This window comes from Danio rerio, chromosome 23 (genome assembly GCF_052040795.2).
Source record: "Danio rerio strain M-AB ecotype USA chromosome 23, GRCz13ab, whole genome shotgun sequence".
Lineage (NCBI taxonomy): Eukaryota > Metazoa > Chordata > Actinopteri > Cypriniformes > Danionidae > Danio > Danio rerio.
Window position 1 is genome coordinate 45284859 of NC_141043.1, and position 27642 is coordinate 45312500.

At 36.2% G+C, this 27642-nt stretch overlaps 1 protein-coding gene and 1 long non-coding RNA gene across 3 annotated transcripts in view; one reads left to right on the top strand and one right to left on the bottom strand.

Moving 5' to 3' along the window:
• The first annotated feature begins 2209 nt into the window (after window positions 1–2209).
• LOC141380566 (uncharacterized) lies at window positions 2210–13224 on the top strand. Its single transcript, XR_015524054.1, has 3 exons — window positions 2210–2589; window positions 12509–12767; window positions 12867–13224. It is a non-coding gene; the product is annotated as an uncharacterized LOC141380566 (long non-coding RNA).
• The window catches only part of slc1a7b (solute carrier family 1 member 7b), a 149410-nt gene continuing 132718 nt past the window's right edge, over window positions 10951–27642 (bottom strand). Inside the window, 3 exon segments of one of the 2 annotated variants that reach the window (NM_001190760.1) lie at window positions 12772–13067; window positions 25747–25846; window positions 26471–26605. In NM_001190760.1, the coding sequence (NP_001177689.1) occupies window positions 12804–13067; window positions 25747–25846; window positions 26471–26605 (499 nt within the window). In that variant the 3' untranslated portion in view covers window positions 12772–12803. 2 annotated transcript variants of the gene reach the window in all.

A 27642-nucleotide genomic window follows, 5' to 3' on the forward strand; every position in this document is an offset into this window, starting at 1 on the left:
TTCTGCTGCTGTAGCCCATCAGCCTCAAGGTTGGACCTGTTGTGTGTTCAGAGATGCTCTTCTGCAGACCTCGGTTGTAACGAGAGATTATTTGAGTTACTGTTGCCTTTCTATCAGCTGGAACCAGTCTGGCCATTCTCCTCTGACCTCTGGCATCAACAAGGCATTTGGGCCCACAGAACTGCCGCTCACTGGATACTTTCTCTTTTTCGGAACATTCTCTGTAAACCCTAGAGATGGTTGTGCGTGAAAATCCCAGTAGATCAGCAGTTTCTGAAATACTCAGACCAGCCCGTCTGGCACCAACAACCATGCCACATTCAAAGTCACTTAAGTCCCCTTTTTTTCCCATGCTGTTGCTCGGTTTGAACTGCAGCAGATCGTCTTGACCATGTCTACATGCCTTAATGCATTGGGTTGCTGCCATGTGATTGGCTGATTATTACAAGCAGCTGGACAGGTGTACCTAATAAAGTGGCCGGTGAGTTTATGCACAATAATTTGGCCTAAGTTCTCTTTTGGTGTCCTTGGCTTGTCTCTGCTTGATGGAATTTTTCAGTAATGTAGTTTTCTTCATGAATAACCACCACGGTTTTAAAAGATTAAAATGAAAATAATAAATTATATATATATATATATATATATATATATATATATATATACTTATAAATACATGTAGTACAGATTAATTTTAAATGAATTACAACAGTCTCGCAAAAAGTCTGCATTTACAAATTCATCATAGCCCAATGGTCTCAAACTCAACTCCTGGCCGCAGCTCTGCATAGTTTAGTTCCAACCACCTCCAACTCACACCTGCTCAATAGTCTCTGGTAGTTTAATTCAATTCATCCTTATTTGTATAGCGCTTTTACAATGTAGTTTGTGTCAAAGCAGCTTCACATAGAAGATCATAGTAAATTGAAACTGTAGTTCAGTGTAGTCTCAAACCCCTTGATTTGTTGGATCAGGGGTGTTTGATTAGGGTTGGAGCAAAACTGTGTAGAGCTGCGGCACTTCCAAGAATTGAGTTTGAGGCCTATGATCTAGCCCAGGGGTCACCAACATAGTGCCCAGGGGCACCAGGTAACTCGCGAGGATCACATGAGTTGCCTGCGGGCCTGTTCTAAAAATAGCTCATAGCACCACACCAGTAAGCTACATCTAATATTGGTGGTGGATGAGGACAGTAGTATCTGGATACAGCCTTTATGATGCAAGCTGAGATTGCATCACTCAGCGATGCAATGTCAGACAATGCACTCAATGGAGTGAGTGACGTCACTGTGACGGGTAGGGTTAGGGGTGGCGTTGGCTTGGGTGAGCCCAATAAAAAGCACTGGATGCAGCTAAGATTACACTGCACCGAGTCTGCAGCCTGACCCCTATCGATGAGGAGATTCCCCCTTATGTGTAAAGTGCTTTGAGTGCACAGAAAAGCACTATATAAATGTAAGGAATTATTATTATTATATTTTTATTATTATATTTTTGTAGTTATTCTTTTTAACTTTAAAAACTATTTCAGACAAATGAAGTGTTGCATATTGATATCTATTGTGAGAAATCATTAACATGATCAGTGACTTTACATAGATGAATATCATTAATTAATAATAACAACAACATGTAATTACAAGTAAATTGAGAAAATTTGTTATTTAGGAAATGTGTACCAAACTGATAGCCCTTCACATTAATTGGTACCCAAGAAGTAGCCCTCTGTTTCAAAAATGACCACTGATCTAGCCTATTGTTTAAATCAAATTATGGCAAAATGAACAGGGTTTCACAAGAACACAATGCTTTTTCTTTTTTAATTATTTATTCTTTAACAAAACATCTCGTATTTCAGCAATAGCACGTTGTTTTGAATGTTATTAAGGTGATTTTTTTCAGTTTTATTAAATTTTAGTAGCCCTTCATCTTAACTTTCTCACACTTCAATGTTTTAGGAATAACTTTTTAATACATTTAATTAATTTTTCCTTAAAACGAGCAAAATAATGTTATTTAAAAGCTAAAGCATAATATTTTGGTTGATTTTTTCTTTGTTTTAGGGAAAACATTTCTGAAACTTTTTCGTTTTTAAGAGTGCGTTTGACATAATTGGACAAAAATACAGTACTAAAAACTTAAGTAAATAATTGTATTTATTTATTTGTGTTTTTCAGTGCTACACGGACATTGAGTTTTTACATTTCTGTTCAGGCAGATTTGTTCATCGTGCTTTAACTGACTGTGGTGATTTTCTGAGAAATTATTCAACCTTCTTCTTCAGCTGACAGCCAGGGTATTAAAACCGAGCAGCTTCTTCTATATCTAATTAATGAACACGTGAGACACCTGTGAGAAAATATCGACAGGAGTGAACACACGGATGAATGACGCAAAATGGACTGAAAGATTGAAACTCCACACACAGATGTGGTCATTAACAGCGTACCTTTCGCTGTCATAACAGTAATTAAAGCTCCTCAGAAAGCTAAAAGAAAGTGTTTATAGTTATCGAAAAAAAGCAAACATGTTATCAAAACCACGCCGAAATGTGTTAATTAAGCGTTTTCAACCTTTCACATCTGTATTTAGGTAAGTGAAAGTCTAGATATTTTAACATATTTTATTAGCCTACGTTAGCCTGTGCGGAAAGAATCATGTATTAGCAACTTTATTTTATTAGCTGTAACGTTAAAACGGATAGGCTACGTGATTTTGTAGTGAAAATATTCTAGCTGTCTGATTAGACAGCATTTGATACCACAACAACCATAAGGTAGGTTAAGTTTTAATGTAGACCTACTCTTTATATTCGTAATTTGTTTTTTTTGGCAGTTGTTATAGCAATTCTGCTAACGCTATTCATGTTGTTCATTACATAATTGTGTAACTGAGGATCAGGTAATATTTTATATTCACCTCCAGTGATGTTTAATAGTTATTTAAAAGGAAATCAATATTTGTAATCCCCTGCATACTGACTAATTTAACACATTTTCCAAAAAATAAAAATTAAATAAATTAATGACAGTTTTCGTTTTGTTTTTAGTCCGAATATCTAAAGGACATTTTTATTTATTTATTTATTTTTGAGAAAATATGTCAAATTTAAGAGATTTTTGAAACAAGTAAAAATATGGGGTGATTATTTTGCTCACCCAATTGGAAGGTTATTTTGCATATCTTAAGGTAAAACTCACTTGATCTATTATTTCTGAAAATAAAACATTATTATTTGTCAAGAAAATGTTTCTTGATGGTGGCTAAGTGGTTAGCACTGCCGCGGCCTCACATCAAGAAGGTCACTGGATCGAGTCTCAGCTGGGCCAGTTGGCATTTCTATGTGGAGGTGCTCTGGTTTCCCCCACATTCAAACACATGCGATATAGGTGAATATCACGATCTAAATAGGCCGTAGAGTATGAGTGATTGTGTGTGAATGCCAGAGTGTATGGGTGTTTCCCAGTAATGGGTTGCATAAAACATGCTGAAGTAGTTGGCGGTTCATTCCACTGTGGCGACCACTGATAAATATAGGACTAAGCCGAAAGAGAATGAATAAATGAATGAATGCCTCTGGTTAAGGATTTTTAGATATTTGAACTAGAAACAAGACAAAAACGCAGGTAAGAAAAACAAATTTTTGCAATGCATGAATAAATATGAATATGCAAAATGCTTTATTGATGCAGCTTTGCTGTCAGTACTTACAGAATGTTGTTCAGTTAATATCATATAAATTATTATTTATAGTGCAGATCTAATCTGAGAAAATGGAGATGTTTATTAATTCACAGATGGTCCTTTAATGTCTCATAGCTAGGGCTAGACAAAATCTGCGGCCATTTTTTGCTATTTCTGCAGATTTATGCGGGAATTATTTTGGGAATATCGTTAACTAAATATCTTATAATACAAAATTAAAAATATACCTTTTTAACTTTTACTTAATGGTTATAATGCATATTCATCTAAATCCACTTATTTGGTAAACAAAACATGTCTTTCATATACATACTAAAAGACAGAAAATATGCAACACAATCTCACGGCAATTCGTAACTTTTTCATTTAGTGGCTAATTCGTACAAATTCGTACGATCTAATTCGTACATTTTAGTACGATTTGCGTATCCCCCAATGATGGTTGGGTTTAGGGGTGGGGTTAGGTGCCACGCCTCCTTTTTAAAATCGTACATTTTCTTACTACTAAACTCGTACGAATTCGTACGAATTAGCCACTAAACTGCCAAAACATAAAATACTTACGTTTTCTCGTGAGATCAGGCTGGAAATATGACAAACTCATTCATTCATTTTCTTGGCACAAGAAAGTTGGCACTGCGGAATGGCGGAATGAACCGCCAACTTATCCAGCAAGTTTTTACGCAGCTGATGCCCTTCCAGCCGCAACCCATCTCTGGGAAACATCCACACACGCATTCACACACACTCATACACTACGGACAATTTAGCCTACCCAATTCACCTGTACCGCATGTGTTTGGACTGTGGGGAGAAACCGGAGCATCCGGAGGAAACCCTGGCGAACGCAGGGAGAACATGCAAACTCCACACAGAAACGCCAACTGAGCCGTCTAATGTATTTACATTTACTGTATGCAGCATTTATCTTGCTGTATATGCATTTACAGAATGGTGTGTATATCTTTATTGTAAAATATACAGCACTTTTCACCATGCAACATACTGCATAAATGTCCTACTGTAAAATACAGTTCAAACTACAGTACTGTGTCATTTACAAAAACAGTCAACAGTATTAAAAGAAAACCTAATTTAAAAAGCAAGACTTTAATCACCTTGGATGGGAGATAATAATAATAGCTCCAACTTGTGGCATTAACAATTTGCCATTGGTGTCATATAAATATCTTCCCTCTACTCGGATGGATCCAAACATAGTGCACTTCTCCATGTGTGAAAACCCTGTCCACGTTTTAACCGCAGATTCTGTACCTGTGCATCAGTGTCAAAGTCTGAGCGAGGGATTTCAGCCTAATTCAGTTAATCACGAAGAGCACATGGAGGGGCTCTCTATATGTCAATGAGAAAAGCTGTGAGTACATCTGAGCACTTTAATCAGCTCTCAGAGACGACAGCAGCCGGCGGTGAATCGCCCTCGTGCCATGTTCAGCTTTACTGAGATGTGCATTCGTAATCAGCACAAATGAGAGTGGGCCGCAATACAGCCGAGATTAGAGACGTGGCAGACCATCACAGATGCAATCGATTTGAGTTGGGACAACATGAATGAATTAAGGTAACTTAAGTTTTTAAAAATTAAAGTAGATTGAACGTAAAACAATTAAGTTGTCTCAAAAAAGGCTTAAGAACTGTGTTGTTTCAGCTCATTTTAAATAAGTAGTTTGAGTAAAAAATGTTGGGTTCCACACAATCGATTTGAGTTGAGACAACATGAAGGAATTAAGTTACCTTCTTTTTCAAAAATGTAAGTGGATTGAACATAAAACAATTAGGTTGTCTCCCAAAACAATCAAGATTCGTGTTGTTTCAGCTCATCTTAAATAAGCAATTTAAACAAACAACAAACATCATTTTTAGAGTGCACACAAAAATGCTAGGTTTCACACCGTCTATTTGAGTTGGGACAACATGAAGTAATTAAGGTAACTTGGAAGTTTTTAAAAATTAAAGTAGATTGAACGTAAAACAATTAAGTTGTCTCAAAAAAAGTTTAAGAACTGTGTTGTTTCAGCTCATTTTAAATAAGTAGTTTGAGTAAACATCATTTTTTCAAATGTACACCGTACAAAATGTTGGGTTCCACACAATCGATTTGAGTTGGGACAACATGAAGAAATTAAGTTAACTAAAGTTAAACTTCGTAAAGTTAACCTCTTTTAAAAAATGTAAGTGGATTAAACATAAAACCATTACGTTGTCTCCCAAAAACAATCAAAAATTGTGTTGTTTCAGCTCATCTTAACTAAGTAATTTAAACAAACAACAAACATAATTTTAAGAGTGCACACAAAAATGCTAGGATCCACACAATCTATTTGATTTGGGACAACATGAAGGAATTAAGTTAGCTTATTAGTTTTTCAAAATTTCAATGGATTAAACTAGGGCTGAAGAATATATTGTTTGAGCATTGATATCGCAACGTGTGTGGCTGCAATCGTCACATTGCTGGATTAGATTATTCATTAAAGATTAAAAGATAAAGATATTCATTCATTTTCTTGTCAGCTTAGTCCCTTTTTTAATCCGGGGTCGCTACAACGGAGTGAACCGCCAACTTATCCAGTAAGTTTTTACGCAGCGGATGCCCTTCCAGCCGCAACCCATCTCTGGGAAACATCCACACACACACTCATACACTACGGACAATTTAGCCTACCCAATTCACGTGTACTGCATGTCTTTGGACTGTGGGGGAAACCGGAGCACCCGAAGGAAACCCACGCGAATGCAGGAAGAACATGCAAACTCCACACAGAAACGCCAACTGAGCCGAGGTTCGACCCAGCGACCATCTTGCTGTGAGGCGACAGCACTACCAACTGCTCCAATGCTTCGCCCAGATAAAGAAATTATTAAATATTATGATTTATACAATCATGACCCTGTTTTTTTTTATATTTGTTATTTTACAGTTTTTAAGGATTTGCTTATTATTTCTGCTTAGCAATGCCAGGATTGCATTGTTGGAGAAATTACATTCATACGTCATTATAAAATACCACAAATAAGAAAAATAAATGAAGGAAAATACATATAAAAATATGACCCTTTAAATATATATTCCACCTAAATCATTCTAAAATGTACAAAGTTGCAATAATAAACAAGCAAAAATGTACTTCTACACTGACAAAAGTCTTGTCGTCGATCCCAGTTGTAAGAACAACAAATAATAACTTGACTTCTAGTTGATCATTTGGAAAAGTGGCGTTCGATTTTTCTGATGAATCATCTGTTGATCTGCATCCCAATCATCACAAATACTGCAGACCTACTGGAACCAGCATGGACCCAAGATTCTTACAGAAATCAGTCAAGTTTGGTGAAGGAAAAATCATGGTTTGGGATTACATTCAGTATGTGGGCATGCAAGAGATCTGCAGAGTGAATGGGAACATCAAAAGTCTGAGATATCAAGACAGTTGTGCTGACCAATACATTACAAACCACAGGAGAGGGCAAATTCTCCAGCAGAATAGCGCTCCTCATACTTCAGCCTCCACATCAAAGCTCAAGAAAGCAAAGATGATCAAGGTGCACCAGAATTGGCCAGCCCTGTCACCAGACATAAACATTATTGAGCATGTATGGCGTAAAATGAAGGAGGCGTTGAAGATGGATCCTGAATCTTGATAAAGTCAGACCTTACTGTCCTAATTAAATCATTAAAAATCAAAGCATGATCAGGTTTTTTTTTTGGTAAAATAAGCGTAATCTAGAGGCCTTGCTTTCATAAGCACTTCTGATAGATAAGATATTATTTGTTGTTCCTATTACATGGATAGGCGACATGACTTTTGTCAGGTACTGTAGTGTACATCTAGGCATTCATACACAACCAGCATCCCCACATCTACGATCAAAATGGTTAAAGCAATTTACAATTACTATTTGTTGAAAATAACTAAGTGTCCACTTTATTTTCATTAAATAGTCTAATGTCCAAAAGTATGGTGGAATGAGCATATCGTTTTGTCCTATGTTACATTAGTGTTCAATTTCTTTGCTTCCTAAGGAGCCGACCAGCTGATTTGTATTAACGTCAAATGCATGGAAAAATTGGTTATTACTTTCATAACATACATTTTCTTTTAGTCAATTGGCAGATGTTTTTACCAAAACCGACTTATCTGAGGAGGCATTCAGCAATTCAACAAAAAGAGGCAATACACACACAAGATGTGCTGAATATACAAAGCTACTGTTCCTGCTCAGAGAATTAAGTGCTGGAGTAAGAGAGTTTTTTTTAGAGAGAAGAATGTTTTTACAGGTGGTTTGTCAAGCCCACTTACCTGTGTGAAGCTCACTTACCTTGAATGGTTTCATCAGTGCTTTTTCATTTAGTTTATTGCAATATTTTGCTGAATGCATTACAGTGAGAGCAAGCCAGATGTGTTTCGCACGAGAACAGGCTTAGCAGATCAGGGAGAGGAGAATATCCGCTGCCAAAAATATTTTCATACTTGCTCATTTTGTCTGGTTTTGCAATACACATGTATAAACAGTCCTAAAAGGATGTAAAGTGGTGTTAAAGCATGAGTGCAAATGTGCTAGGAAAAAAAGACCTGGTTTAAAGAGAAAACATGATTATTTTTCAGACCACATCGGCAGGCTTTTTTGTTCTTGTTTTCATCAAAAACCAAATTAATTTGTATTGCTTCCTTTGTAAAATGAGACATCAAGTAATTTTCTATCTTAATTAAAAATACAAGACACAGACACTGAATGAGAAGTTCATTTTACAGTGCAAACTGCTTAAAGTAAAAGTGTGTGCTTTCCAAAAAAACAAACAAACAACAGTGTCTAGGGCTGCAAATGATATGTTTATAACGTGTGCGCGCTCCCGTTTCCTTTTGTGAAGCGACTGTGTCTAGAAACACAACTGATGCAATCGGTTCTCTTTCAAATAGACTGAACAAAAAGGGAGAAACATGCACCTACAGTCTTGCTGCTTTCAAGAGTTCCTGAGTTGACTTATTGTAAGCAGCGCCAGTTGCTTTTGGTTTAACCATTCTTTGAAAAGATAATTTATGGGTCTATCATTAACCAAGCGTGTGTGATCATCCTTTCATTATCACACAGTATGTTTTTTACCTGCTTTCTTTTGGTGTAATAATTTTTTTTTTATTAAATAAGATTGCTTTAATGGGAGAATAACTTCCCATTTAGGTGTAGTTAACTGGTGATCTGCGACATATGACTGTGCATATGTTTTGTTAAATAAGTATAGTATTCAGCTATTTTGCATGTTTTCACACATTTACAATTTGTGGCTAAGAAATAATAACTGTTTATGTATGGTGTGGTCTGAGATAATATGGGTAAATCCTTCATTTTGGGCTCTGAAAATTATGAAAACTAATTGTAATATATGAAACCCTGACCCATTTGCTCATGATTATTGAACAAGCTCATATACGACACGCAAAAAGTGAAATGAATGAGGAGGTATGTAGAGATGACGCAAACTCTAAATCAAGTAATTTTAGCATGTCAAAGTCATAATGATGTTTATAAAATATATTTTCCCAACAATGAAGATGTGGCTAGTGAAAATGGCGAGTGGCTAGTAATGTTGGAAAACTACTAGCCACAGTGGCTGGTGGTCAAAGTTAATATTAAGCCCTGCAAATGGGTTATATCTTCACAGAAGTGTTGTTCAGCTACTAATATCTAAAAAAAAAAGATTGATAAGACTATTTTCAGTTTCATAAGGGACCTTTTACAGCATCGATGATGTAGATTTTAATTAGTGTAACAACAAAACACAAGTAAATACCGCTATTCCGCCTAGTCTCTCCCTATATTGTTTACCATGCAACTCTAATATTCACTCTGAAATAGCATGTCAGTTTGGCTTCATCTCGCAGCAATTCGTAACTTTGATTTAGTGGCTAATTCGTATGAATTTATACGATCTAGTTTGTACAGTTTAGTATGATTTGCTTGTCCCCCAATGACGGTTGGGTTTAGGGGTGGGGTTTGGTGCCCCACCTCCTTTTTAAAATCGTACAATTTCGTACAACCGAACTCATACGAATTCGTACGAATTAGCCACTAAACTGGCAAAACGTAAAATACTTACGTTTTTTCGTGAGATCAGGCTGGTTCTCCCCGTGTTCGCGTGGGTTTCCCCCGGGTTCCCTGGTTTCCGTCCAAAAACATAAACCGTAGCTAATCAACTAAACCAAATTATCATCTAAGACAACCCTAGTTTACACTTCTCACACGCCGATAAGCAGGAGAGTTCTCGAGACCTACCTGAACTCAAACTCCCCTCTCGCCCTTCTAACGGGAGGTAGCCCTGGGCTAGAGGATATTAAGAGCTCAGGGCTCTCTCCCAGTACAGCATGCCAAATACGCTTTATTGATTATCAGCTAAGTGTGAACTCTTGAAACCACCACCAGTGTGCAGCATCCACTTGGATGATGTGACAGCAGGTACAGGACAACAACGTCAGAGCGATCACCATACACCAGCTATTGGTGGACTGGAGAGACAGTGATCGAGCCAATTCAATGGATGGGGGCGATGGGGAGGACATGATCGCAAGGGCTGATTGAGGGACTTTGGCCAGGACACCGGGGTTACACCCCTGCTCTTTCACGAGAAGTGACATGGGACTTTTAATGACCACAGAGAGTCAGGACCTCGGTTTAACGTCTCATCCGAAAGACGGCACCCACTGACGGTATAGTGTCCCCTTCACTTTTACTGGGGCATTAGGACTAAGACAGACCACAGGTTGAGCGCCCCCTGCTGGCCTCTCTAACACCACTTCCAACAGCAACCTAGTTTTTCCCATGTGGTCTTCCATCCAGATACTGACCAGGCTCAGCCCTGCTTAGCTTCAGTGAGTAACCAGTCTTGGGCTGCAGGGTGATATGGCTGTGCCATTGCAACTACATGCCAATTACTTCTAATTTGGGTATTACTAGACTGTCTGCTTTTCTACTGATACTGCTCCTCAACAGACATTTAACTGACTATAAGAAACTTTGCAAGTACACATGTCAACTTACACTAACCCTAACCCCAACCTAACAGTCTACCTATGATTGAAGGAGAATTAGTTGACATGTAGATGCAATGTAACTTAAATTCAACAAAATGCGTTAAAGGGACCATCAAAATAAAGTGATACTGAAAATTTAAATCGGAATAAGCAGTCCATTTCCACTCCATATATGTTCATTTTAAGCATAAATGAATTCATGAAGAACAGGAAACAACATTTTTATTACTGTAGATCATTTTGCTTCTCAAGTAATTTCATCTTGATTTTAAGGATTTTCAGATATTTGCACTGGGGGAAATTATGAGCGTTTGAAAACACAAAACATTCAGCATCACAGTAGGGTACCAATGTCACGATATGGGAATTCGGTAGCAATCGGTAGTGAAATTTTAAAAGCGCCAATTTCATTGCTAACAATTGAGTGCTGTTGAGCGCGTTCTTAAACGCTGCTGATAAGCCATTGGCTCTTTCTTATTATGCGTTCTTCAGCGATCTTGTGTCCTCGTGTAACGTCATCATCAGCTGCCAAAGTTCAGTTCCAATACTCAAGACCGCAGAAACAGAGGACACGTGAAACTTCCCGGATGTGTTCTTGATATCGAGGACGCAAAGATGCAGACTTGAGCACCGAACTCGCTCTAGAAGTCCCAGAAGTCATTGCGACTTGAGGTGAGAAGCGCAGCATTTTATATAGATATATTATTAAAGTTCAGAGATATGACTTATTTACCTCAGGAGTTTTCCTAAATGAAACAGTGAATATAAACATTACTATGGACATCTTAATAAAGGAATGAACACATTAAGGGGGTTTGTTTGCTGAAATTCGTATTAAAATCTATTTTATTTGTATTGTGCAACGTATATTTATAATGTTTTATGCAGAGTATATATTTTGAAAAGGTGAAACACAATAAATCCCTGTATGAATGCTGTTATGTTTAAATAATATTCCATTTAAAACATGTAAAGGTCATGTGACCATCAGGAATAATGCAGCATCTCATTTCTCACAGGACGCGTTCTCTGCCCTCACGGTCTCCCGAGTTCGTTCTTCCGAGGACACCTGGCAAGACCGGTCTCCACAAGAACCCAAGTCCGTTTTTTGCGTTCTTGGAATTGAGAAACAGCCACTTTGTTCACGGGCTCAACAGAAATAATTGTGATTTGCCATGAAGGTCATCAGTTGATCAAACTCACCGTTGTTTACTGAGTGTAACCGCAGATATAGGGACAAGTTCACGTCGATCAGATGGTTTGTCTATAAGCTGACATACGAGCAGTCCGCTGATAAATTGTGGCTTTAAAACGCTCCAGTGTCCCTGTATCTGTGGTTACACTCAGTGAGTTTGGTCAACTGATGACCTTCACGGCCAATCACAGTCATTTCTGTTGAGCATGTGAACACAATGCCAGATCAGCGCTGTTTAAGAACGCACTCAACAGCGCTCAAATGTTGGCGGGAAATGGACGATTTTAAAACTTCAGTATTGATTGGTATCGAATTCCAGTATCGTGACAACCCTACATCACAGTCAACGTTGATCTTCACACACACCTGACGTCTTTACAATATGCTTACACAGCCTGTTTTATAAGACAAAATCAAATATAATTTATAAAATGATATATATATATATATATATATATAAACTGGAGAAAAATGCAAATAAAAAAACACAGCATAGAGATGTACAGCTATGTCGTATTTACAATTCACCTTTTTACAGTCTTGCATCATGTTTTTTGTTATGCTACAGGAAAAAAGTTTCACTCTCAAGGCCATGAATGCATCGCTACGACCCAAAGAAACCGGCCAGCTTTGAGTTGTGGGTCTCAACCAGTTTTTCTTCCCGTCCCGGCTTTATTCAACGGGTTAACTGGGATGTGCTGCCGCCAATGCCGTTAATAGACCATTGGCCGATATGTGCATGTGTCGCCTTTATGAACATCTCAAAATATCAAGTCTGCTGACAAAAAAGAAAGAAAAAGAAATCGCACGCGTCCTGTCAGTGGATTGTACTTGTCCTGTACATTTTTTTGCATTCAGGGGTGCTATACATTAGTCTCAAGACCGTTCATGTCAATGGCACAATGGTCCTTGTCTCTGTGTTTCAGGTGTCGTGGTGGGACGGGTGGTTTTTTCCGGTCAGGAGGTGGCAGACGGACCCCTTCCTCAAGCTGCATGAGTCGGGCGACGTCCGGCGGGATGTGCTCTGGTTTGACCCCTGCTGGCGGAGGCTGGAAACTACCATTGTTCTGCTGACAGTTTGGCAATGCCGGGTTAGTCGTGGGCTTCGTTTCACAAATAAGAGGGACCTGTTGTGAAAAAAACAGGGAAAGACAGATTTTAAAGATTGTTTGATTTGTCATTGGCTATGTTTTCATTTAAAGATGCAAATTAGAGTTAGGCACAAATTGAAATATTGCATAAAACATTTGCTAATAAATTACTGTTTCTATCAAATGAGAAAAAGAGAGCAAATCTTCACTTTATTTTTATTGTTGGAAAACATTTTTCCTACTCAGCTGTGCACTTAAGTTTTCCAAAAAGATTCTTTCAGCATTTGTATGCATTTTTGGGCAATATTCTAAAATGGAACGGGCAGGTTATTTAGCTTGTTTTAAGGAAACATTCCTTCATTTTGACTTATTATTTCAGAAAATAAAACCATATTTTTACTTGTCTTGAAAATAAGAATTTTTTGGAAGAAGGAAGAAAAGAGGGAAGAAATTTAGCGCAATTAACGAAGGCATATTTTTATTGCTAGTTCTTGCATTACCTTGGAATCAAACTCACAACCTTGATATTACTGCCAATATGCTTTACTGTTTGAGCTACAGTTTAACATTGCATGTGAGTTACAGGAAGCAAAATACCGACTTTCGTTTAGTTCAGTATAGCGATTTTCATTGTCATTTAAAAAGGACACTCTTTTTGATGCTAGTTCTTGTGACTTCCATTTAGCGAAGGTACACTTGTTTTGTTAGTTCTTGGTGTCCCTGGAAATTGAACCAATGACATTGGTATTGCGTTTGAGTTGGAGCAAAGAGGGTTGAATGGGTAACGAGAAAGAAGAAAAAGAAAGACAGAAAGAAGAAAAGAGAGAGTTGGGAAAGAAAGAAAGAAAGAAAGAAAGAAAGAAAGAAAGAAAGAAAGAAAGAAAGAAAGAAAGAAAGAAAGAAAGAAAGAAAAAAAAGGAACATAAAGAATGGGATGAGTGGAAAAAGGGAAAGAGAAGAAAAAAGAATGAATTATGGAAGAAAGGAAAGAAAGGTTTGAGTTGATAAAAGGAAATAAAGTAAGAAAGAAAGAAAAAAGAAAGAGAAAGAAAAAAGTCAGAATAAGGGAAGAAGGAAAGGAATTGAAAAAGGAAAGAGAAAGAAAGAAAGAAAGAGAAAGAAAGAAAGAAAGAAAGAAAGAAAGAAAGAAAGAAGGGAAAATGGTTGAATGCTAATAGAAAAGAGAAGAAAGAATTAGGAAAGAAAGAGGGTTTAATTGATAAAAGGAAAAAAAGAAAGGAAGTAGGAAAAAAATGGTTGAATGGATAATATAAAAGAAAAGAAAGAAGGAATAAAAGAAAGGAAGAGAGTTGCATGAATAAAAAAATGAAAGAAAGAAACAAAGAAAGAGAAAAAGGGGAAATAAAGAAAGAGATAAATGGAAGAGGGGAAAGAGAAGAGAAAGAATGAATTATTTAAGAAAAGAAAGAAAAAGGTTTGAGTTGATAAAAGGAAAGAGAAAGAAAGAGAAAAAGAAAGAAAGAAAGAAAGAAAGAAAGAAAGAAAGAAAGAAAGAAAGAAAGAAAGCGGAAAAGAAAGACAAATGGTTGAATGGATAATAGGAAAGAGAAGAAAGAAGGAATGAAAGAAAGAGGGTTGCATGGATAAAGGGAAAGAAGAAAGGAAGAAAAGAAAGAAGAAAATAGAAGAAAATAAAGAATTGAAAGAAAGAAAGATAGAAAGGAAAAAAGAATGAGGTATGAAAAGAAAGGGTGTTGAATGGATAAAGGGAAAGAGAAGAAAGAACAAAGGAAGAAGGAAAAGAAAGAATTATAAGTGAAAGATAGAAAGAAGAGAAAGAAAGATCGAAAGAATGAAAGAAATGAAATAAAAAAATAAGAAAGGGCATTAAATGGACAACGGGAAAGAAAAAGGATGAAAAAAGAGAGTGTTGAATGGATAAAGGGAAAGAAAGAAAGAAAGAAAGAAAGAAAAAGAAAGAAAGAAAAGTAAAAATAAAGGAAAGAAAAAGAGTTGATCAATAGTGTGAAGTTTATCATTATGATTGGTGATTTAATGTAAAGGTATCATTCCGGGGGACGTTCAGGAGCATTTCACAGTGACTGCATTACCTGCAACTACTTAACCTTTATTTTACAAACCACAATGTCTGCATTGCTTTTACATGAACTGACTGTTACTTCAGTCACAGATGCTGATTTATCCCCAGTATGGGTTCTTTAGGTTGAAAATGCAGTATAATGTGGGCACTTAAAAATCTGTGTGTGATAAACCTCAGGGCTCAAATAAATATAGCATAAAATCAATCTCTAAAACGAGAGCCATAAATTATCATCCAGCCCAGTAAAGCCTGAAGTCGGAGAACAAGTGGCTCTTGGATAAAAGTGTGTGCTAAATGGCTGCTTAATTAATACAAGCAGAAAAATCCTAGAAGCACTCTCATATCCTGAAGGATAATTAGAAGCTGCCTGGAGCATCTGCTGTACATTTGCCTTCAAGACAGACTTTAAATATAGACCAATCTTCAATATAAGCATTTGGAGTAATTGGATTTGTGTGTGTGCCTGTGGACCATCTTCTAGATAATTATAATCATGATAGATGGTTAAGCATGGTAAACAGTAACAACAAAATATCATTTTGATAACGTTTCAGTGATGACTATAATATCTGACAGATTAAAAACATTTATCAGACGAGATAAATCTTTTGACGAGCATCATAATTGTTTTTAATGATTGTTTTTTTTTATAAATTTACATTTTACATTTATAAATTATCAGGAATTTATCAATGAATCCCTTAAATGGGTTAACTGGCAGGGTGTGAATTACAGGGGGGTTTGTGGTTATTGACCTTGACCTTTAGTGGGCTGTCAGTGGGCGCTGTCTTTCAGATGAGACGTTAAACCGAGGTCCTGACTCTCTGTGGTCATTAAAAATCCCATGCACTACTCGTAAAGAGTAGGGGTGTAACCTTGGTGTCCTGCATTGTCCAGATTCCCTTCATCAGCCCTTACCGGCCTCCCAATCATTCCCATCCACTACAATGGCTGCAGAGATGTATAGTAACGAAGTAGAACTACTTCACTGCTGTACTTAAGTACTAAAAGGCAGTATCTTTACTTTACTGGAGTATTGTTTTTTTCTCCTACTTCCACTTTTACTTAAGTACAGTGCTGCATCGTTACTCGTTACTAGGTGTGTCAAAATGATCGATATCAGTTGAGTAATAGGTCATAATCGGTTATTACGTGATGACGTCATTTATCTCCAATGCGTGATGTCGCAATACTATGGCGAAGGACGACGCAAGGGCGAGAGAAGGCGGCACAGCACACGGGGCGCTATTTCACTATTAGGGAGAAATGTTGTAACACTTCACCTCTGTACCTGTGTGTGTGTGTGTGTGTGTGTGTGTGTGTGTAAGAGAAAGAGAGGTTATGAGAGTGTAAAAGAGTGTATTTATATGTGTTTGTGTGTGTGTGTGTGTGTGTGTGTGCCCATGTATATGTATAACAACATCGGTATTACACAGATGTTACGAGGTGATGGTGAATTATGTGGACATTATGTATAAAATTCTAACACACTAAATCAGGGCCGGAGTGGGACACCTTTTCAGCCCTGGAGTTTCAAGCCTCAGACCGGCCCACCTCAGTTCACGACTGACTATATTAAAATGAGGTCATTTCCAAATCAGTTTCTAATGACACTATCACGTCTTTTTTTGAGAAAACAGCTGCTTTAGAACTTCAAATGTTCAAAAACCCTAACAGTATTATATGTCTTAACAATGAAAACAATAAGTTACTCTAACGAGGATCGAACCCGGGTCCGCGGTGTCTTAATCTAACGTGCTGACCGCTGGACCACAGTAGCTATGTTCAGAATGGAGACACAACTTTAATGTATAATCATTAAAATAGATGAAAAGAGAAGAGTTGCGGTGAAATAATGAATAAAAAGGCTGTGGTCAAGTAAATTAATAAATGTAAAAAGTGTGACTGCTGAGAGCAACAGATTCTGGAGCTAGGGACACCGGCCCTCGCGGCCAAAAAACGGACCGGCCCACCGGGAATTCTCCCGGTCCTCCCGATTAGCCAATCCGGGCCTGCACTAAATATTTTTTTTATTTTCAGAAAGTAAAACTACACATAATTTCTGTGTAAGAACTGTGTGTGAGAGTGTATGAATGTGTGAGAGTGGGGAGAGAGTGTACATAGGTGTGTGCAGGGCAGTGTACGTGTGTGTGTGTGTGTGTGTGAGAGAGAGAGAATGTATGTGAGTGAACATGCTGAATTATCTCATCACTGAAGGGATTTTCAGGTAAAAGGGCCAGATGATGTTAGTTCTTGTCAGTGGCGTAGCGCAAAATGCGGAGGCCCCCCTGCAGGGATCGCTGACGGGGCCCCCTGATGAAGAGGGGGGGGGATACGTCATACGCCAATTTGCATATCACTGACGTCATCACGTTTTACCGTTTCTGTTTGTTTAACAGCCTATGGTTAATAAAGGGGTATTTATAATTGCACTACACTTTATATAAGCATGTTTATTTAACTAAATTTATTGCTGTTTGAATACAGCATGTCATTATAGATGTGTAGTGAATGTGCAGTAATCTCTCATATGTAATAAACTCAGACAAGTTCAGAAACTGTCACTAAAATATCTGTGATTGTGAACAAGAAAAGAATAAACGGTCCAATTAAATTGTTAAAATAAAGTAGAAGTAGATCGGTTTGACTGTACACACTGCCTGTGCTAAATCATTTGTCGTCGGTACGCAGAGGGGTGATCTGCTCTCGGGCTGCAGATGAGAGAGGCTGCTGTACGAGGACTGACTGGGCCGCCTGTCAGTGCTGTGAGGCGGGGGAGGGGTCGGCGGCATCACACGCAGCTCGTTGAGAAGAGTAGGGACGGTACAGTATGGACAAGTGACAGTCTAAAAAAATCTCCAATAACACACAAAAAAGTCGCTAGATTTGTCGTTAGGGGGGTCTGAAAAGTCGCTAAATCTAGTGACAAAGTCGCTAAGTTGGCAACATTGGCGGCAAGCAATCAGAATGAAGTAGTCCACCGCTTGAGAGGTGTTCAGAGAACACAGACCTGTGAACTTTGGTTCCGACCACAGTTGTTCCCAAGAGTTTGATTATTGCGGTTGCCGGTTGATGTTCAATTATTGAAAATCGCGACGACGCGGGGCCCCCTAATCACGCGGGCCCATCCGCTACGCCACTGGTTCTTGTAACATTACCATATAAACTATTTACACATAAAAACAGTATCGTAAGCCATGTTTCTTTTCGTTCTGCTTAATCAAGTGCCCCAAAAAAAGATATTTAAAATAAACAAAACAATATGATGTCTTTTGACTGCTTTCTTTAATAACTACATTACACAATACTTGTACTTTTACTTTCAGTACTTGAGTAGTAAATTTTGACATAAACTACTTGCAATACTTAAGTAATAAAAATGTTGAATACTTTAGTACTTCCACTTAAATATGGTGCTTAAAGAGCACTTCTACTTCTACTCAAGTCACTTTTTGATTGAGCACTTTTACTTAAGTATGGGTCTCTAGTACTTTATACATCTCTGAGTGGCTGTATCACTGTCTCTCCACTGTGTGGTGAGCGCACATGCGCCATTGTCCAGTGGCTGCCGTTGCATCATTCAAGTAGATGCTGCACACTGGTGTTGGTGTGAAGACCCCTTCATGATTGTGAAGCGCTTTGGGTGTATGGCTGTACACGATATATACGCTATATAAATACACTTTACTCACATTGTTAAGGCTTGATCTCCTCTATATAATGTCAAAGCAAGATGAGTGGGGTGGTCAGTGCTTTAAAACTGAGAAAAGAGTGTTCACTCTAATCTGTATGTCAAACAATAATCCTAATAATTAAAATAAAAGATATCCATAATGGTTCAAACCATTGTGATTGCTGTTTGACGCATAGATAAGTGTTTTATTCAGCCCATTTTGATTCAGTCAGGTTTGCGTTTTAGCGCCATCTTGTGACTGAATAATGCACAAGTTAGTGTAATGTTAGCGTTATACTCCCTTAGCTACATTCATTTATATCAGCTTTGCATATTTAATGAACTATTTTGGCTCAGAATGGTGTTTTTTTTTTTTTTTTTGGCAAGTAGCTATCCTCTAGGATTTTATCAAGCTGTGGCGGCAGGCCTTTTTTACACAGATCTTCCTGTGGTATTATTTCAATGACAAATGTCGTGAGAGCAGTATTAAGTGGAGATTGTATTTATGTAATAGCCTACAGCATGCGAATCTCTTTGCTTGCGCGCCGATTTCCTCTGCTCGTGCACAAAACTTCTTGCAAACCCTCAAATATACACTGCTCAAGCGCAGATCTTCCTTGCGCGCTTTCAAATAAACACTGCTGAAGTGCGATTTAGCTAGTTGGTTTTTTAGCCAGTGTGGTAAACACAATAATGTAAAAACAAATTATTTTACATAGTCCACTGACATAATTTTACCTGTTTATGGAAAGACATGCTCATTTTATGTATACTATATTATAATATAATAATTTTATATATATTATGTTGTTGTTTTTTTTAATAAAGAACAAGAAAATGCTTTTTGTTTAGGGAGATTTAGATATTTAGACCAGAAACAAGAGTTTTTTTTTTCTTATCACATTTTTGCAACCTGACAATATTCTGCTCCAGGATTGGCCAGCCCAGCCACCAGAGATGAACATTATTGAGCATGTCTGGGGTAAGATGGAGGAGGCTTTGAGGAAGAATGCAATGCTCTGGGAGTCCTGCAAGAACGCTTTCTTTGCCATTCCAGATGACTGAATAAGTGATTTGAGTCATTGCAGAGATGTATGGATGCAGTCCTCCAAGCTCATGGGAGTCAGACAATCAGATAATTTTCATTCTGTTTCCACTGCAGCATGACTTTATATTCTATACTGGACATTATTTCTGTTCAGTGAAAAGACTTTTGTCTAAGCCAAGTCAGACCTTACTGTCCTAATTAAATCAATGAAAATCAAAGCTTAATCTTATTTTATTTTGATAAAATTAGTGTAATCTAGAGGCCTTTGCCTTTAATATAAGCCTTCTCTGATACCAAATGATCAACTAGAAGTGCAGTTATTATTTGTTGTTCATAAAACTTGGATAGGCGACAAGACTTTTGTCAGGTAGTGTAGATCATATCACACAAACCTACAGTATAAAAAGGAATATAATTTGCTTTTATAATTTTAATTATGCTCTCATTTTATTGGTATTCTAATAATCTTTACAATGAAGTCAGTGCTTTTTGACTTTTCTTTCTTTTCTTTTTTCTAGCACTGACTTATTTTATATTAAAAATACTGCTTAACAATAGCTTGGATATGTAAATATGAAAAATGTAGATGTATAATTATCAAATGTGTAAATGCATCTCTGTGAAAAGAGTCCATTTGCACTTTGTATAAAGTCATATTTACGTAGTTTTAAAGAAAGCCTGCTTTTTTCCATATTGTCGTGACTGTATGCCATGGTCACGAACTGTCCTCTCATCATTAAGTTTGTCCTGATTTACAAAACCTCAGTATCCTTGAGATGTCTTTGTGATTACAGCCTTAAATGTATGAATAAGGTGAAAATCTCCATGTGTCAAAGGAAAAAAACAACTTTAATTTTCTGTTTTATGAACATAAAAAGCTTGTTTACACCTTTTTCTGTTAATCATCAAACCAAGGACGTAAAAGGGGGAACATTTGAATTATTTGTCCGCCGTTAACATTGACCATGATAGAAAATATTATTCAATATTAGTATTGTGTGGAAATAGTCATTGTTTTTTGAGAAATCTCTGTTTGTTTGGTTTAAATGAGATTTATAAATGATGAGTGTAATCCTTTTCATAATTTGCATTATTTTCGAAGGAGCTTAACAATGCAAGGGGAAACTTTTGAGCTCTTAAAATGTTAAATAATCAATGTTTGGAGGACAAAACAGTGTAATTTGCTGTATAGTACTGTATTTTAGTATATCTACCTAAAAATGGATTTGTCGCACTGCAAAACCTATAGTTGACCTGCTAAAAATAGGATAAAAGTTCACAAAAACCAACAAATATGGGAGATAAACATATTTTTTTGTATAAATAATAATAATAGAATAAAAAAATATATATAATAATAATAATAATAACAATAATAATAATAATAATATAATTGTAACAATATAATAATTATAATAATAATAATAATATAATACAATAATAATAATAATAATAATAATAATATAATAATTATTATAGTTATAACAATATAATAACAACAACAATAATAATAATAATAAAATAATAATAATACAAAAATAATAATAATATAATAATAATAATAAGAAGAAGAAGAAGAAGAAGAATACAATAATAATAATAATAATAATAATAATAATAATAATAATAATAATAATAATAATAATAATGGTAATAACATGTTCAGTTCATGATAATAAATGTTACAGTTTTTTTTCGTCATAGCTGCAACTTACACTCACTGGACACTTTATCAGGTACACCAGTCCTACTGCTCGTTATTGCAAATTTCTAATTAGCCAATCACATGGCAGCAATTCAGTGCATTTAGGCATGTAGACATGGTCATGACAATCTGCTGCAGTTCAACTCGAGCATCAGAATGGAAAAGATAAGTGATTTAAGAGACTTTGAACATGGCATGGTTGTTAGAATTAGGCAAAAGCAAGGATCCATCCTGCCTTGTTTTAATGGTTCAGGCTGGTAGTGGAATGGTGTGGCACACTTTGGGCCTATTAGTACCAATTGAGCATCATGTCAATGCCACAGCCTACACAAATATCGTTGCTGACCATGTCCATCCGTTTATGACCACAGTGTACTCATCTTCTGATGGCTACTTTCAGCAGGATAACGCACCACGTCATAAACCGCAAATCATCTCAGACTGGTTTCTTGAACATGACAATGAGTTCACTGTACTCAAATGGCCTCCACAGTCACCAGATCTCAATCCAATAGAGCATTTTTGGGATGTGGTGGAACGGGAGATTCGCATCATGGATGTGCAGCTGACAAATCTGCAGCAACTGTGTGATGCTATCATGTCAATATGGACCAAAATCTCTGAGGAATAATTCCAGCACCTTGTTGAATCTCTGCCACGAAGGATTAAGGAAGTTCTGAAGGCAAAAGGGGGTCCAACCCGGTACTAGTAAGGTGTACCCCATAAAGTGGCCAGTGAGTGTATATTCTAAAGCTTCTTAGATTATCCAATTACTGTCATTTTCAATTCAATTTTAAAAAGAGGCTATTTTTAGGTTTATGTTGAAGAAATAGTTTGGCTTAATGTGTTACTATTGTTTGTTTGTTTGATGCTTTTCATTCCTTTCTCCGTCATAAATGCTGTAACATGCCTGGGGGTGTTCCTTTGTTGTTCATTCCTCCCCTTTCTGTCTATATTTGCTGTCTGCTTCTAAAACCTAATTGTTCCGATTGGCTTGCGGAGTTTTCACGAGTGGACCAATGAGAAAAGGATGGGGGTCATTGAGGGGTTCCAGTGATGACCTTAAATCTACTAAAAGGGAAGTGAAAGTAAAGTACGTCACGTGACTTACATCTTACATAGGACTCCACGTAGCTGATTCTCTGTCAAAACATTAGGCAAGTTCATTCGTATGACGTATGTTCATTAGTATGTCCGCTGTCTGTTTCGATTTCTAGCAGCTAACGTCTCAGGGGAATTTTAAAGGTTGTTGGGTTGGCATAATTATTTTTAGCGCTTTCATCCTTCAAGCCACACAGGGCGTAATATAATTTGGGGGCTCGTCCGGGAGCATCGAAGAAGCCGGGATACATTTGGAAGGGTTGTTGCTAGATTGGATATGGTTGCGGCTGGAAATTAATGAATTATTTATAGAATTTATTACATTTCCCATTTATTTTATTTTATTAAAGCCTACCCCAACCATCACAGTAACGTAAAAATAGTAGTTGTACAGAGTATTATTCATGCTATCTTTTAAATTATGCAGTAAATTGTATTTTTTTAATGCCAATGCCCACCCCAACCCTAAACACAACCATCAGAGCACTGTACAAATATGTATTATTGTTATGCAGTGTCTTAAAAAAATGCTACTATATTATTATGCATATTGCATTTACGGCCGGCCGCGTATCTAATCTAGACTTTACCTTTTGGTAGCCCCTGGTGTGCTGCTGTGACCCGACACACATATTGTTGAAATATTGAAGCTAGGTAAGTGATACAAAATTGATAATTCTGTTTCAAGAGTTCACACTTAGATATCGCTTGATGCTATTAGCAGGTTTGGTATGCTGTCCCGGGAGAGAACCCTGACCTCAGAGATAATTGAGCCCAGGGCTCCTGCCTGTTCAATAGAGCATGTAAGGGGAGTACGAGATCAGGTGATTCTCAAGAGCTCCCCAAGCAGGAGGAAAGGGGGAGTAGGGGTGGATGAGGGGGGGGTTTCTTCGGAAACGAAGATAAGGGAGTGATTTTTGCTAGACTACTTACATTGAGTATTGATTAATCTGATTGGCTAACTAATGATTGTAGATGAGAGATCAACTTTAGTCAATCATATCACATGCTCCTTTCGAGATTAGTTTGTGAAACTTCACTCAATGTAAGATTTGTTGTGGATGAGGGAATGTCACCGACTCGGTCCCAGTCATTCCCCTCGCTGGCCAGCAGAGGCCGCTATCTCCGGACTTCTAGCATTACATCATCCACTTACGCTGATTGTGCATACACCTGTTCTGAATCAAGCTAACGACCCACGCACTCTTTATAAGCCAGCTCCAAACACTCAGTCAGTGCGAAGTCTTGTTTAGCCCCGGCCAGCATTTCTGAGCGTTATTCCCTGCCTGATCCTTCGTGCATTACTCCAGCCTGTTTCTGACTCTGCTTCGCCTTCTGCCTGCCCACGACCCACGCCTGATTTACAGACTCTGATACTCTCTGCCTGCCCACGACCCACGCTTGATACACGGACTCTGATACTCTCTGCCTGCCCACGACCCACGCTTGATACACGGACTCTGACACTCGCAGCCTGCCCTCGACCAATGCCTGGTAAACCCCTCTGTGTCTGTTCATCGCCAGTCTTGATACTTCATAGACTATTGTGGATGTGTGTTTGCACTTTAGTGCATATTGTGTGTTTGAGTGAAAGCTTGACTAATAAATACTGCATAATGGATCCCTCCGTGTCAGTCTCCTCGTTACAGGGAAGCTATTTAGTTATATTTTATTTAAGGATGCACCGATTCCGATACTTGGAACATATATCGGTTCGATACCGCATATTTTTGCTGGATCGGGTATCGGCTAGCTAGTACCGATCCAAATCTGATCTTGCGCTTGCGCTATATTCTGTGTTTATAAGCCAACTAAGCCATGAAGGTAGCCAATATAAGCCACTAGAACATTGTCATGTAGGCATACTGTATCCCAAAAATTCCGGAGCCATACTACGGTTTAATGTGAAGCACAGATGATGATTCACGTGATTAAACTCATGTTCACTTCAGTGCTTCCTGCCGCTGCGCCTATCAATCATTCTCCATTCATTCTCCATTCAACCTGCTTGTCGCATTTATGACAACACGAAAAACGTTCTCCAAGACTATTTGTTCCTGTTAGCTTAAATAATTGATTTAGCTTCTTTGACAATACATCTGTATGCATGTGTGGTTGCACGTTACTGTTATCATGCGCTTTTCCATTCCAAAAACGCGAGGCGCACCGCACTGCCTTTATTGATGATAAAAAAAGAAGTACCGTGCTCCTTTTTTATGTCACTATAAACGACTGAATCAGCTGAGCCGTATAGTGCGCTAGTGTTCTTGTCAATGTTGTTATAATTGTGATTTTTAATAGCATTATGATATTCAAGATTAAAGTTGTACAGCTTTGAATGACTGCACAGTATTGGGATCGGATCGGTATCGATCGACACTCAAACTTTTGGTATCGAGATCGGATCGGTTACGAAAAAAATGGTATCGGTGCTTCCCTAATTTTATTATACCTGAATTTATTTGTAAATTTGGCTCATCTATGCATTTTTGTCTTTCTTTTTAATAAAAAAACTCACTGCTGTATACTTACAAGGTTTAATTTTAATATTGTCAGCTACAACTTTGCTTGTGTGTGTGTGTGTGTGTATGTACATTGCTCTGAATAAATGAGTTTCCCCCTCTCAGATCTCTCATTTAAACGAATGTTTTCTTGAGGATGCTTTACAATAAAGTATGTGTGCGTTACAATAGATTAGTCAGTACCAAAGCAAAAACTTGAACGAATCTAACAAAGAATCTGAAGATCACAGTGCAAAAATTGGTAATGCTAACACAAAATTAGTAATATTAACCCAAATAAATATTTAATAATATGAATGTACTGGAAAAAAAACAAGATAGACAAAGAAATATCATTTAGTTGAAATCATGTTTGTATTTTTGTTGCTGTTGCTGCAATAACTTGTTTAAATAAAATGTAAATGTATTATTTCTATATTCCTACAGATGTTAGGTGACCAAACTAATACTTTAATGATTATAACTGTTTAATAAAATGCACCAAAAATGCTGCATTCACTGAGAAATGGACAAAAATATGCATTTTGTAAAGGGGGTGTACTTATTTATGCACTTTAGATATGTAAAGTATAAGCTCATTGTATTCGTGTGTGTGTGTACTCACCCCATCTCCCTCTTTGATAAAGTCTTTTCTGCAGATGTGGGCCATGATTCCTGTGGCCAGAGCGTCTCCCATCACGTTGACCATTGTGCGAAATCTGTCTCTGAAGAGGTCAGGACAAACACACATGATGTTGAAATCCACTTAATATTGGTTGAAATGAATAAAAACAAATAAAAATAGAGCATGTAATTCTTAATTGATGATCTGCTGTGCAACTTCTTTGCTAAATGCAGATAACTGTGTTAGAATCATTCCTTCTAAACTCATTTCTGAATGTTTGTAGTAATATTGACCATATAAATGGGAAATGCTTTTGTAGTTTGAGTTCATTTTATGATGCAAAATAAAACTTTTCTTACTTTAGTTTTTGTCTTGTTTCTAGTCCAAATATCTACAAATTCTTAAACCAGTAAGCATTTTCCAGACAGATATTAAATATAGTGTTGTTTTCAGAAATAGAGTCAAACCTCAGTGAGTTTTTTCCTGAAAGAGCACCTATAGGTTACCTATAGGTGTATGTAAAGTTTCAGCTCAAAACACCCATCAGATTTTTACATTTTTAAATTTGAAATAACTTTCTTTACTTCCCCATATAGGCTGATTATTTATCTTATTTTAAAGAAAAACTTAAATTTAATGTCTTATTTCTGAAAACAAAACAAAATTATGCTGAAAACATGTCTGAATTTTATTTTCCCAGTGTTTTGATTTTGCTAATACTTACAAGGCCCAATCGACAGCAATAATGAGAGTGATGTCATCGGTGGGCAGTCCGACGGATGTCAAGACTATTACCATGGTTACCAGGCCAGCCTGTGGGATCCCGGCTGCACCGATGCTTGCGGCTGTCGCTGTAATACTGGAAAACAGGGTAAACAAAACATTACACCACAAGTATAACATTAGGATGGATAAAACAGGGTAAACGAAACATAAATAACATTCACATTCTTATTTTTATTTCTATCACTTTGCACCTTAAGGAGGCAAATCATAGAACTGAATGAATCTTTTATGAAGGACAGATTACCAGCCTTCATTGATGAATTATGAATTCAGATGAATAGTTATTATTTTATTTTTAATTTTAATAAGGTTTTATTTACAATTGTATTGATAAGAGATATTAATTAAAATTATTATTATTATTATACAATTAATATTTATAATAATAATAAAATATTATAAATTATATTTTATTTTAATACTAATTAATTTATTTTATTTAGAATTTAATTATAAAAAATATTATAATAATTATTTATTTAAACTATAAATTACAATTATAATTAAAATAATAATATGTTCTAAATTATATTTAATTATAATTACAATTTTTATTTCTAATTTTAATTACAGTTTATTTAGAATTTTATTAAATTAATTTAAATCAATTAATTATAATAATAATTATTATTTATAATTATAAATAATAATAGTAATATAATTATAATTTTATCACAAATTTTATTGTTTTATTTAGAATTTTATTAATAAAAAGTATAAAATAATAATTAATTAATTATTGTTTATTATAATTATGATTATAAAAAAAATAATAATAATAATACTATATTATAATTTATAATTTATTATAATTAGGATTTTATCACTAATTTTAATGTAATATTTTAAATATTTATAAAATACATTAATTAATTAATTAATTAATTAATTAATTTATTTATTTATTTATATAATTTTATTTATTTTATTTCATTTATTAAATTATTTACATTAGAAATACTTTTAACTAGTATTTATTATATTTATGAATAATAATAATACTAATAATATTAATAATAATTAATTATAAATTATGAATATTTTTATATTTAAATTTTATTGCTAATTTTAATTAGATTTTATTTATGTTTATTTAAAGAATAAATAAAA